Source organism: Fukomys damarensis, unplaced genomic scaffold (genome assembly GCF_012274545.1).
Source record: "Fukomys damarensis isolate Sample0158 unplaced genomic scaffold, DMR_v1.0_HiC HiC_scaffold_1, whole genome shotgun sequence".
Taxonomy (NCBI): Eukaryota; Metazoa; Chordata; class Mammalia; order Rodentia; family Bathyergidae; genus Fukomys; species Fukomys damarensis.
Genome location: NW_022900913.1, coordinates 44,182,940 through 44,197,848, shown reverse-complemented (window position 1 = coordinate 44,197,848; position 14,909 = coordinate 44,182,940). Strand labels below are relative to the sequence as shown.

At 36.0% G+C, this 14,909-nt stretch overlaps 1 protein-coding gene across 3 annotated transcripts in view; it reads left to right on the top strand.

The window, feature by feature from the left end:
• The window catches only part of Pde4d (phosphodiesterase 4D), a 1,223,725-nt gene that overhangs the window by 1,014,296 nt on the left and 194,520 nt on the right, over positions 1-14,909 (top strand). For all 3 annotated transcript variants that reach the window (XM_010626919.3, XM_010626922.2, XM_010626921.3), the window contains one exon: positions 9,189-9,225. In XM_010626919.3, the coding sequence (XP_010625221.1) occupies positions 9,189-9,225 (37 nt within the window). The remainder of the gene's footprint in view (positions 1-9,188; positions 9,226-14,909) is intronic.

The window sequence follows — 14,909 nt, the reverse complement described above, 5'->3', positions numbered from 1 at the left end:
TTTCTTTTTTTTTTTTTTTTTTTTGTACCGGGGATCAAACTCAAGGCCTTCTGCTTGCCAGGCAGGTTTCGTGCCACTGAGCTACATTCCCAGCCCTAAACTTTAAATCTTGATAGTGGGCGGTGGGACTGAGGCAGATGTGACAGGCTGAGAGAAAAAAGAAAGCTGATTTCCACTGGAAGCAAGGAGTATGTGTTCTCCAGCACATTCTACATAAAAGAATGTATTATGCGGCTGGCATTTTAGAATGAGTATGATTCTTTTATTCATTGCACAAATATCAACAGCACCTACTCCATGTCAGGAGTATCCTTTGAAGACACCGTAGATGTATGAATACAATACCAAAAAATGCTTGGAGTGTGCATTTCTGTCTTCATGTAGTTTTTTTTTTTTTAACTCTCGACCAAAACAGGGGACAGGCAACTGAGAGTGAGATTTCTACATAAATACCTATTTCCACTTACACATCACTCATTTAAAATATTTATTTTGCTTGTGAGTCTTAGCTCCCTAGAAAATCTTTCTTAAAGCCTCTTTTACTATTGTCTGAGCCATATAAGGAGAAACAATCCCACTGCCAGAGCATTTATGTGATTTTTTTTTTGAGATAGAATGTACTGTGGAGTATTACTAAATCGTTATGTCTAGATCTCTGCAATATGAAACATTTCAAGAATTATTATTACAAATATAAGCAAGAAAGCCTTATCTCTACTCACATTTTTTCTTCAGGAAATCCGAGTTGGGAATACAGAATGAGCTTTGCTCTCGGATTCTTGGCACTTGGGGCTGGGGTTTGGGTCAGGTTAGATGAAGATTCCATTTGCTCCCTACAATTGCTGTCCAGCTTTTTTTCAGTTTCTCTTAATTGCCTTGAAACTTCAGGATTTTTCCTAACCTTGGGTTAAGAAAAAAAAAAATGCTGTCCCTAAATACTAGACAGTCTGAAACCCTCTCATTAGAAGCAGATAGTTAAAAGCAGAACGAGAACAAACAGCCAGTAGCCTTTGTCCAAGGGAGAGGTCGCAACATAACTGACAGAAAATCGTTAAGCAGTTCAGAGAATGATGCTATCTTTCCATAAATACCACGAATGACCCCAAAATCAAAAAATTTTAAGTATGTTTCACTTGCAGGAAAACCAAGGCTTCTTACACAACTCATATTTCTGTGCCTCAAATTCCATTCCTGTTTGGTACTTAAAAGAGTTTCGGGTTTGTTACAACCAACAAGACCAGGCGTGTTTGCTTGGCTGATGTTATTTTTTGTCTGCCCGTTTGTGTCTGGTTGATAGCATATTGTACAGCACAGAGAGAATACTTCCATGGTTACAGAAATTTCTATTGGACAGTAACCACCTAAAGTCTAGAATACTTTTATGAGGCTATAGGATAGTTTAATTAATTTAAGCACCCAGACAATAGCATTATTAAAACAGCTCAGTGGTTCTGCTGTCTGCTTTGCAAGCACAAGGTCCCAAGTTTGATCTCCGGTACCAAAACAAAACAAACCCTCGGTTCAAGTCTAGTTACACCACACATTTCCATACCTTTGGCATTTCATGACCCATGAAAATGTCAAAAGCCACCGCAAAACAGACCTAGGGTTCCTAATTACTTAATTTGCCTGTGAAAGGACAGTAACATGCAAATTCCCATCAAAATATAAGATTAATTTGTTTTTAAAAGGTATTTTCACCTCGATTAAAATAAAGAAAGAGCAAATATCAGAATAAGAGAGTTTCCCAAAGGAATATGGTTACCCTTTTTAACACTTCACTCCGTGGTCAGTGTTTCCCTCATTTTGACAAAGACCAATGCCATTCTAATGGGTGAGCCCCAGATCTCAGGCTGGCATTTGGCAACCTCTGACCTCTGCCATCTGTCAAGGGTGAGACCATTGAGTTATGTATTTATTTTATTTCCAATGAGGTATTCGTTCCTTGTCTTGGGAGTGGGAATATGAAAATCTGTTAGTGCAGAATGCTCAGAATTAGATACTTAGTTGGCAGAGGTCTGTGTCTGGCACATAGTAGGCTTTCATAAAACATGTTTATCTCTCCTCACTCCTTGGATACTTTTTCCACCCCTGGAAAGAAGAGCTTCTCGGGCCAGGCATTTAACTCAGCAGTTCGGTGGCCTGCCTTGCAAGAGCAAGGACCAGAGTTCAATCCCCGGTACAAAAAAAAAAAAAAAGAAAAAGAAAGAGCTTGTTCCTAGAACAAAAAATGAAAGTACGTGTGAAAGCCTGCCACTGCGTACTGGGCCTTTTTGGACTCGGATCAGGACTCAAAGCCTCTGAGGACATTTGTGACATCAGCTCCTGGAAACTCCCGGAGTACTACTGATTTTCATTAAGCAAAAATAATTTAATATCCTTGCTGAATATATCTCCTGTGCTAAACAGGAGATTTTTAAATTAATAAAATTGGATTTGTTGCTATATAATTTTGAGTTCATCGTCTTTGCCATCATAAAACTTAACAAATTAGAGCACATTTGTGGTCATCATGTATTTTCTATAATGAAGCCAAAATTCCAATTGCAGACTAGAGAACTTTTCTGTTCACAATACATTCAAATTCTATTTGCTTTATTGTCAGTGCATATCTTTAACAGAGAATGTGAGCACATACACGAGACAAATTATGGGTTTTTGTTTTAAGAATTTTCTGGTCAAAGATCAGGTCAAGCCTTAATTATTTTTTAATTGACATATAACAAATTGTATATACTTATGAAACTCAGTAATGTTTATATGTAGTGAAATTATTAAATCAATTTCTCCATCACTCTCACATACTTAACATTTTTGTGTTAACATTTAAAATTTACTCTTAGCATTTTTCAAATTACTACCCTTTATTATTGATAATAGTCAATTACCCTCTTATAAATCTCTTGAGCTTACTCCTCCTATTTAACTGATAGTTTGTACTGTTTAACTTATACTTTCCCATCCCAAACTCAGACCCGCTTCTGCTCTTCTCTTCTGTAAGTGTGCATTTTGTTTTGTTTTATTTTAGAACAAACGTGTATATGCGATGATGTGGTGTTTGTCTTTCTGTGCCTGGCTTATTTCACCAAGCGTAATACCTTCCAGGTTCATCCCTGTTGTCTCTAATGACAGAGCTTTGCTCTTTTTCAAGGCTGAATCTCACTCCATGTGTACGTACATCCTTCAGTCTCTCTGTTCATCTGTTGGTGGACATTTAGGCTTATTCCATATATTGACTATTTTTAACAGGGCAACAATGAAATGGAATTGTAGGTATCTCTTCAGCACTCTGAGTTTATTTTCTTTGGAAAAATATCCAGAAATGGAATTGCTGCATATATGGTGGTGCTATATTTTTTAATACTTAACATTCCCAGGATTAGTGTACAAGGACTGTCTTTTCTCCCCAATATCCTTGTTAATATTTTTTATCTGTTGCTTTTGAATAAAAGGTAATTCTTACAGGTAAGTGGTGACATCTCACTATGGTTTAAGTTTACATTTCAGAATGATTAGTTAGACTAAGCACATTTTCATATACGCTGTTGGACATTTTATGTCATTCTGAGAAATGTCTGTTCAGGTCCTCTGCTCTTTAATAGGATAATTTGCTTTCTTATTACTGAGTTGTTTCCTAATTATTAAAGTTATTAAAATGTAATGACAAATGTTTGAATTTTAAAAACCTAAATATATCTAAGATCACAACATTTTCTAAAGTTAGGTGAGATTTTTTTAAATCATATGAAATATAGGTGAGAATGTATATTTACAGAGCAGATATTCTTTAAAGGATTTTCCCATGAAGCAGTACAGGCAAAAATACATATAATTATTTTAACATCAGTAAAAATGGTTGTGCCCTCCCAATACACAGTACCTTTCTCCTCCCTCATCTGCAAACAGAAGGCAAACAGGAAGCAAAACGTTTCTGTTAAAAGATGGAGAGCACACAAACTTTCCTTAGGATTTTACAAACAAATATGTACTATACATATATAAATTTACATGTAGATATTTATATATTAAGGTTTCTATACCAGTATGCTAGCCTCATGTGTCTTTGTTACATGTGACATATATGGCCTTATCACACCCTAGTTACGGACAAATGTTATTTAACTTTTAGCCAGAACAGTGTACTGGATTTTAAAAGAAATGTTGTTTGTATGACATGATTGTATGTTTGATTGTAAGACATGAAAATCATTAGGATTATTGATGTTATTTTGTAAGTTATTGGTAATATGTTGTTTTACGGTTTCGATTTTGTTATTTTGATATTTTTGCATTCCTGTATAATTTCTATTTATTATCTTAATACTCTCATCTTCATGAAATGAAAAATATATTGAGTAAACATTGTTTTGGCACTAATAAATATATTCTAGATAAGAATTTTACATTGTTTAAGAGCAGAGTCCTGAAGTCATATGACCTGAGTCTAAATCCTGGCTCTATAACTTCATGAGCCTGTGATTTGGTGACCTTCTTGGGCCTCCCTTTCCTCTACAAAATAATTTAATAGGAGAACATCATTGTAAAATATTTTGCAGTGCTTGCCACATTGTAATAACTTGATAAATATTAATTACTATTATTGTTTACAGTAATTATAATTAGACATGATTATTGCCATTACATTATTTATAATTTCATAGGATATCTGTTCTTTGGATTTTTAAAAGAATTGTTGTAAAATCTGGTAAGAAACAATACATGGTGATAATGTATTACAAATTGCCCCCAATGCCAAAACCAACAAAACAGTTTCCACAGTTTCATAGCCTAATTTGTTTCTAGAATTATCTCGGGTTCTGTTGGTGATTGAACATATTTCTAAGGTGACAAAGTGATTTTCCATGTTTAAGTACAGTATGTGAATAATTTAGGGGTCCCATCAAGGTCTCTGTAAGAAGGATTGCTTTTGGAGGCCTCTCTTTCAGTTTCTCATCTACATTTTTGGCTTCTTTTTACAGAGAGAAGAGGGTGAAAAGGTAGTAAGAAACACAGAAGTAGAGGCAGGATGGCAAAAGCATAGAGAATAGGAGTTCTTAACTTTATTGTCATTCCTTTTCTAAAAATTATGTGATGCACTTAAAAGACATACTCAAATTATACTTATTTTCTTCTAACCACAAATAAAAATATATTTTACCTGTTCCATTACACTGTGACAGTACATCTGAGAAAAAGTTATTATAATATTGACTTGAAGACAGATTTTTAGTGTATATTAGATATTTGTAAATTAAGCATTCCATACTTTTGAAATGAAACAGACAAGATATAACCTGCCCCGTATAGAGAACATCTGCCACCCAAATGCTAGGTATCATTAGACAATCTAGAAATAATTTGGCAGAAACCACTTCTGTGCAATTTTTTAAATGACATATCTCCTTCACTAAAATCATAACTGTCTTTGTACTTTGACAAGAAAGCTCATTAAATAAATTACCTTAAACATGATATATCCTATTTTTTTTTACAAAGCTTGGGAATGCCATTCAACTAAAGACAGAATTAAATGTTTTAAGAAACATAAAATGCTTATGAATTTTGATTTCAATCCAATGTAATTCATGTAAAAAATTATACAGGCCGGGATTTTAGCTCAGTGGTGCCACCACCTGCCTCACAAGCGCAAAGTCCTGAGTTTGACGCTCAATAAAAAAAAAAAAAAAAAAAAAAAAAAAAAAAAATAGGAGACTTATTTCAATGGATTAATTTCATTTTGCCATGGTCAAGACAATTTAGAAAATGAACTTTGTTGTCAGGTTAGGGAATTATAAGGAATAAAACAAAAGACCCCTACATTAGTAACTTTCCTATTTCGAGGGCACAACAGCCATTCATTACTGACAACTTAAAGGAGGAAAGTTTAACCTTCCGAGTTTTCTTTTCTTTTGTTCTTCTTTGGTACCTTGGATTGAACCCCAGATCGTTGAGGGAAAGTTTAATTTGGTTCACAGTGTCATATAGTGGCTGTCTCCAAGGCAAGGTCATGGTGGAGCAAACCTGCTTAGTTCATAGCAGCTGAGACGCAGAGCAGGGGAATAGGGCTGGGGAAGGGACACAGGGGCCAGTCATGGACACCAAGGACAAGCCTCTGGGACCCACCCAGCAGTGTGAAGGACCCACCCTTGAGGGCTTCCACAGCCCCTCAAACTGACACAGTAGTTTATTTGATTCTCAAATCGAGTAGATATAGTATATTGCCAGTCTTTTTTATATATACCTTTCACCCTGTAATAATGATTTTTAAATAACATGTTTTGTCTTAGGTACCTTTGAAGTATCTTGAGTATTACTATATAATTCTATTGTAATTATCTTTGGTCTTTGAACTTGTAACCAAGTAGAAATATAGTACACACTGCACAGTTTTACTGATCTGTTCATTACAAGAATGGTTGGCTCTAGAGCTGGGGATTTAGCTCGGTGGTTCAGCCACCCGCCTTGTAAGTGTAAAGTCCCAAGCCTGAACCCCAGTAATAGCAACAACAGAAAGAATGGTTAGCTGCAAATGAGCTCTTAAGATGGTGTCCGTGTGTGTGTGTGTGTGTGTGTGTGTGTGTGTGTGTGTGTGTGAAAAATCATCAAATGCTAAAGTGCTTAGCCCTGGATTTTGTTATTTATGCTTTGTAGAAACTGAAATATCACCAAGCATTTCTCAGTTGCTCTAGGAGAGATAGGTTATATTTTCAAAATCAGTATGTAAGGAAAGTTGCAAATCTATACACAGCCCAGGAAACAAGGTCAGGATGATGGGCCAATGAAGAAATATTAGATGGCTGCCCTGGGCATCCTTCTGAACTTTGTCATTTAGTTTTGAACTTTCTTTTCTACCAGAATCTTGCATTTTATCACTTTCCTCTTCATTCTGTCATTTTTCTAGAGCCTTAGTTCTAATGTTTTCAGGCTGTTCAATCGGAGACAGTGAAATCGTAGGCTCATGCTAGATATGGCTGTGCAGTGAACTAGCTGTGTTAGCTCTTAACCAAGTGCAGCCTCAATTTTCTTATCTGTAAAATGGGAATAATAGCCCCTACATTGCAGCATTGTTGTAAAAATTAGTGATATTTTATTTAAAATGCACATACCATAGCATTCTCCTTACTTTTTTATATGAATGTATTTTTTCATAAATTGTTTCACAAAGCCCTTAATCTATCTCTCTCTCTCTCTCTCTCACACTGATTTAGTTTCATACCCCAACTCCTCTGTCCTCAAAGCTTTATTTTCTTAGTTCCACTTTTACCTCTTCCAAGACCTCAATCCCATCCAGTTTTGTCTCACTGTGGCTCAAAGTTGTCTTAATTTCATTTTAACTAAATATCAATTCTCTCCAATCTTTGCAATTCCTAACTGCATAGAAAAATAAAAGGCAGTGGGATATTGGGATATTAAAGTCCTTACTACTAACAATTATTACTATAGCTGATGTTTATTGAGTGTTAATTGCATGCTAAGTACATTCTCTATACTTTAAACTATTAACTTGATCCCAAAACACTATCGTCTCCTTTTACAGATGAGATCAAGAGAATGAGACGCTTAACTTCCACAGTAAGAAGGTGGCAGGGCTGGAGCTGACACTCAAGTTTTCATCAGAGTAAAACTCACCTCTTTCCCACTTGGCACAGAAGCTCAATGAACTGCTTCCTGGCTCGTTACCAACCTCTAGTCTTGCATTTCCTGCTTTGCATGGCATTTTCTGGAATCTTTCAGCTTCTCATGGTAGTTGCTCAGATGCACTGTGTTCTTTCGTACTCCGGTCCTTCTTCCCCCTCAGCTTCATCTCTTCTTGCTTAGTCCCTCTGGGACATTGTTTTCCTTATGACTTCACTACACCAGACCTCTCTCATTGTGGGCCATTTTGCTAGGATTACCCTCAGAAGAGATTTTTTGATTGACATCCTGGCTCTGCCATTTATTAGCTTTCACACCTTTCTGAACTTCAACTGGTTCCTCTATAAAATGCTCATAAAATATGATGTCCAACCTTCTTAGGAGTCTATGAATAATTGCTACAAATAACAGGTGTCAAATATAATTCTGGTGCTAATAGTATGCAAAATAATAATCTGCTTCTTTTGAAGTGTATATTTTTACCTTTTTCTGCTTCTGTTTCTACCCTTTCTCTGTGTGATCTGGTGGCCCCCATAACAGCTGGTCTCATTATAAGCAGTGATCTAGTTTGAACATTGTCTACATGGCCCTTGAGCTATGCGGTCTTTCATGACTGCTCTTTTAGACCACTTAGGTCCTTTTCAGATATTTGCAAGTGAGCAGACAATTCAGTTGCACTGCTCTCCATGAGGGTCATGTCCAAGAAACTTTCTGGGCACAATACCTATACCCACTTGGTTAAAAAACCTTGGCTAGCTGGATCACATAATAGTCTACAGAGATGTGGGAAATCCTTCTTTCTAATGATTTATATTAAAAAAAATACTGGAAAAAGTTCTCTGAGCCCTCTTTTCTCATTTTTCTTTGAGTAGAATGCTGCATTAACTATTCTTGCCTTTCCCTGTGCCTGCAAGACACGTCATGCTGATAACTTGCTACTGTATAATGAGCAGGGGGTAGCTGAGATTGCTGTAGCAACAGGGTAACATTGCCCCACAACTAAAGTGGCTGGGATATGAGTCTGTTGAAAAGTTTCATGGGGTTTTTAATTAGTGTATGGTGCAGTCCTATGTCATCAACAGTTCCTGGCCCGTGTAAGAGACTTATACCTGATGGTGTGGAGCACTTGATGCTGAACACTTTCAAGTGTGAAGATGGCCCAGGGTCCTTTGACGGAAGCCACTGCAGCAGCTGTGTTCTTCTGCTGCGCCCCTCACTAACACCTACAATACCAGGCCAAGAGGAATACTCAGGCCCCAGTGCTGGAACTCTATTTCTACGAATGCATATCCTGTGTGCCTAAAAAGCAAGAGTGACATTGTTGCATGATCACGGAACTTCTTTCTCTCTTTACTCAGAGAGCTGGACAGTGGTTTACATGCTAAAAGACATGTTTTAACTCTGTCTAGGAAGGACATACACAGAAGCATAAGGATGGAGCTACTGTAATTCTCTATGGGGGTTTATAAAATGGAACTTGCCGTGTAATATTGATTAAAAGGGTTCACAGAGTTATTGCTGTCTTCTAACACAGGATTTGGTTTATTTTTCAGACATGGAGATGACTTGATTGTGACTCCATTTGCTCAGGTAAGCACAGCTTGACGAGTGGGCAGACTTCTTGCGGACAGGGAAATTTAATTTGGGGTTCTAGTGCTTAATTTAATCTTAAATCAATGCAACTAAAAAATATGAATTGTGTGCCTCATCTAGTAATTCAAAGGCAGTGCTAGAGAATGTGATTTTGGCCTTTATAGACCTTTTTTGTATATCCCTGTGGACCCAAAGTGGTTTATTTTTTTTTTGCTTTAGGAAAGGCAAGTTGTCTGAGTATAGGAGTTAAATGGGTCTGAATTTCCTTAACTGACATAAACACAAGAGGCAGAAGACTATACGATGCATTAAGTTACATTTAGTATAATTAGGTACATGATCAGCAGTTGAAATTTAATCAATTCAATCTGATACCGTATTTACTCCTTTGTTCATGTGTTATTTGTACAAAGATTTAGCTGAGTGGCATGTTCATGCATAATCCTTTTAGGCATACATACTGCAAAAACATTTTAACAACACAATGTAGAAGCAAAAAGGTGATAAAATGACCTAAAAGGTTTTGGAACATATAGAAAAGTGTGAATTCCTGGATGTTTTTGGGATAGACCAGTGCATTTCATCTCTAGCTCTACGTGAGATTCACCTCCCATGCTCTTATCTCAGTGACACAACTTCACCCCTGATCAATTAAACCCAAAAACTTGGGGGTCCATGTGTTTGCATTTTTCACAGTGCGCAGTGTAGAAACTGAGAGCCCTGGTATAGACAACCAGGTACAGAATGGAATAAACTTGATTTAACCTGGGTAATAATGAAGGCTTGAAATTGACATTGGCTAATTTGAAAAATGCTAAATATTGAAATGTAAGTAATCCTAAGAAATTGTAGGAACTCTAATCAGAATTATGTCATAAATAGATGTATTTCCTTGGTTGAGTAAGTTGCTGAACTTTTCCAGGTCTGGTTTCCTCCTCCAGTTCTGATTACCTGCCTCATAACATTGTCAAAGTTGACATAATACCAGCTTATAAATGGTCAGGAAAGTTTCTAAAAAGTGTAATATTTACTAATAAATTATAACTATTGGTTTGATCATATAGATTTTATTTCTAAAATATCATAGATATTGTTTTGAAATGAATGACAGCAGTGTTTGGATAGTAAGATTATGTATGCTTTTTCTACTTTTAAAATTTTGTGAAAAATTTGTTGTGGCTGTAATTAAGACCAAAATTTTAATTTATCCATAGGCAATGTAATGCTAATAGGGATTTTCTAAATTAAGGCTGGCATTTAAAAAATAGAATATGCCTACCTCCCTTTCAGATGGCAGTTAATATCTTGATTAAGATTTTGCTGGAGATCATGATTTCTTCCTATGTCTTGATGCCAAAAAGTATAATTTTAACCACATTTATAAAACTAAGTATATTTAATTGATTATTCTTGAGAACTTAGATTTTCCTATCTAAGAGCTAAGAGATAGATGAATAGAAAACAATGAGGCCCTTTTTTTTTTTCCGGTACTAGGGATCAAACTCAGAACCTTGCATTCACGATACAGTACCAGTGCCGCTGAGCTAAATCCCCGACCCTAAAATATATTGAAAATCATCACAATATACAGAATCAGTCACTCCCATTCAAGTTTATTCAGATAGTTATTTTTAAGCTCTTAACACACTATGAAAACATATCTAAATATATTATAAAATTTGAAAAACTTCTGTATCTGATACCTTGTCTTCAAATAATTTTCACTGATCACCAACAAATAGGTTAATAAATTCTACTTGGTCTCTGCCATCAGTGCTCTTAAATTCTAAAAAAATCTAATCATTTACATAATTAAACATCTCTCTTGTACCTATAATCACCAAAAACTAAATTTTAGTATTTAGTAATTTCACATATAATGATGATAAGCTCTTTAATTTTAAAAATGTATATATAAATATATACATTGAAACTGGAACTTTGAATATAGACCAACTCTGTGCAATATGTAGACATAACTGATGGATGAAAATAATCCTGAAAGTCTCAGAAGACTTCACTTAGGATTAGTAAAGTGTCTCATTTGCCTAGGAGAAGGTACAGTAGTCATTGCCCCAGAGGCGGCAGATTCTTTTGTAAGTGGCTTCATCATACTTTTCACAAATGGGCTTTTACTTTGGTATAAGATCTGGAAAGTTCCACTAGAATATGAAAAAAAATAATGTTAAATCATGAACTGTTTCAGCACAAAAAAAAATCCTTGAGGGAGTAGGTAAGACAGAAGAACCAGTTAACATCTGTTTGCCCGTGGTCTTTTCATAAGCCCTATTGGGGTCACTACCATACATTGTTGACCTAACCATCAACTCCTAAATTTTTTGGTAATACAAGATAGAACACTTACTACTTAATTCTAAAGATTGTAGTACTAAATATTAAAATACTAAAAAACCCAGTGTGTCACTTGAATAGTTTTACCAGCATCAGTCGATCTGATATGCAAAAATTACTTTGTCCAATGTACAAAAAAGTGCTGATTTTAACCAAGTAACTCAAAAGAAAAGTTTAGCAAGTAGGCCAAAGAACTAAACACTTTTCCTATCATGCTTTAGGCTTTAGAAATTCATAATGTGAAGTGGTGAGAAAACCTTACTGCTCTCAAAATAAAATCTTATTGCATAAAAAGTTTAGAAAAATAAATATAAGCAGAATGAAGAAAATCTCCCATAATTCCAAGCCTCCAAATTATCTACTGTTTACCTTTACTTTATATCCAATTAGGTTTATTTTTCTATACATTATTATCTTTTTATGACTCCTAAAAATAGCCACCCACTGTCTAAAGTGGTAAAAGATCTGTTCCCAGTTCCAGTTTCATCTTCCTCTTCAGAATCTGTTTCTTTGTGCCTGAGTACATCTCTAACACATGAAAGTATCTTTCCAAATCATGGTTTCCTGTGAAACAAGGAGAATAAAATCCTACATTACAAGAGAACTTAGGACATTGTACAAAGATCTATCTCACCTTCTTATCTATGGCTGAAACCTTAAACCTTCATAGATAGACCCAAGTTTCAGAAAGATCTTACAACTTCCCTCCATGTCTTAGTCTAATATCAAAAACACCATCAGAGTTAAAAATTCACGCTACTTTTTAACCTAAACTCATTTTCTACCTCCAATTTTCCATTCTTTCACCTGCAAGGGAACCAGGATATCCTTTATCCCTAGAAAAAGTGTCAGCTGAAATTTGCAATTACTACATTTCAATTTAGTAATATTCCCTGATGTTTGTGTTGAAGTCTTTTGGTGTGAAAATCTCCTTAGGCTCAAAGGCTGGATGTTCAGAGGAACCCCTCTGCCCTGCACTATGCTGTGCCCGTTGGCCATTAGCCTCATCCTCCCATGAGTATAACACCTTGGGGCAAAAGAGCACTAAGGATGCACAGCACTACTGAAATATCAGAACCCATTCTCTTTAATCAGCTGCCTCTGGTCCTAGTCAAATTGTTTGTGATGGTGGCTCCCTTGTAAAACTGCCTTAAGTCAGCTAGAGTTCTCGTCTGGAAGTGTGTAATGTTAAAAGAAGTGCCATCTTTGAGGAAGGAAAAAGCCCACCAAAATATCCTGGATCCCTGGGGAGATCCTTACATCATTCAGATTAAGGCGCTATAGCTGACTGGAGAATATAGGGTAGGAACAACTGCTTAAATTTGCCTTTAACTAAACGGCATACAGCGTGTGAGACCCTTTTAGATTAAAAAAAAATGCTGCCAATTACCCATCAACTGGAGACTGGATAAAGAAGATGTGGCTTTTTCTTTAATAAAATGGAGTACTACTTTGCCATAAAGAATGAGAAACTAGAGACGTTTATAGCTAAATGAATGTACCTTGAGGCCATCCTCTTAAGTGAAGTAAAAAGGACACACGTGTGTGTATATAGTGACTAGTTTCTCTGGAATGAGAAACTGAAAGTGTAAATAAGGATCAAAATGTGCAATAGATAACGTGAAATAGGAAGAAAAGAGCCAAAGGGAAAGGGAAAGTGGGATATGTAAGGGAAAGGAATAAATATGAGAAAAGGAAAAAATGGAAACAAAGTCTTTGTAAATAGGGAGGGGTAGAGGGGTTGAAGGGAGGGCAGGGACATGGGGAAAAAAATAAGAGCCAAGATACATCATGTAAAGGTACAAATTCCCAGGGACGAATGTCATATTGTATACCTAAAATGTACCAACAAACTTAACTTTAAAAATGCAGTAGCTATGAATGCTATAGAATATTACTGCTCCATTGGTAATAGGACATTACCAATGTTTATTAAAACACCCTGCTTATATCTCTTTCAATTTCACCCAGCAGCAGGGATCTTGTGGCCTCATCAAAATCCTCAGGTTTGATGAACCATCAGACCCTCCCTGTTAGGCAATGATAGAAGATGATTATCTCATTTCATTTGCCTTTGGGTGGAGGCTATTCTTTAGCCTTCCTTGGTATAAATTTCAACTAGCGTCCTTTTAGATGTGTGAATTCTTATTAGATTAAATGAGGTGAAATTGTCAATAACTTTTTGGCATACAAGAACAGTTTCATATGAGAAGATGTTTGATTTTAAATCAAAATGACCTTTTATCTTGTAAATAATTCTAACTTGATTGCAGTGGGGATTTGTTTGTTTGTTTGTTTGTTCCTGAAAGTAAAACCTGTTAGGAATTCTTTCACGTCACATCAACTCTCCCTGGCACAACCTTGCATCTCATGGCTTGTGTTTTATCCCCACCTAGTGGCACAAAGTGTATATGGTATAAAAAATATCAAAAGTTTTTGTTATTATATATGTCCAGTTATCGTTAGCTTTTGAGTGAAACCCACAGTTTTCTGCTGATTACAGTGAATTCTGTTGGTTAATAAATTGAAAAGCACCTAAAAGGTCTGAGAGTTGTGTGTACAAATAACATCCCAGCTTCATGGGTTATTATGTAAACTATCTCTGTCTGAAACTTCTGTATCACCATCAGAATTTCTTTCATATATATTTTTTTTTCATTTATCATTCTGAGCTATTTTTTTACCTTGACCAATGACACTTTTACTTGGAGGTATAAAAGAGAAAGAAATTACATCGGTTTCTAATACCAGGCTATGTGAAAGAAATCCCAGGGACCTCTTTGGTTAACGAAGGTTAAGGCATAAAGAAAACTAAGCAGTAGAGCTCTGACTACAGCTCCTAGAGGGCTGAATTAATTCATGGGATTGAGAGCAGCCCTGAAGCAAAAGCAAAGAATAATTCGACCTTAACTTGGGGGCTAAAATCAAATAGTTTCCATTTCTCCTCACCTCCTAGAGCAGCAGTTGCCTGCTCTTTGTGCCCTGCAAATGCAAGGGAGCCTTTAAAAGGCAAACACAGTGGTACTTGTCATACACACACGCGCACACACACACGCACCCACACACACGCACACATTCCGTATTCAATCAGCCAGGCACAGGGTAATACCTCTTAAAAGATAAGTCTGAAAGTGTTCTTAATATTTCTGCAAATATCACATTTGTCATAGTGCAGAGGATAATGATTAACACAATCTAAAATGTATAAAATACTGTTTTTCCTACTACAAAAAAAGTGATGTAAGATTGCACACCTCAGGAATGATGCATCTTCAGGTTTACTTAGTGCAGCAGTGTTTGTACAAGCAAAGTTTAAGGGACAATCTAAA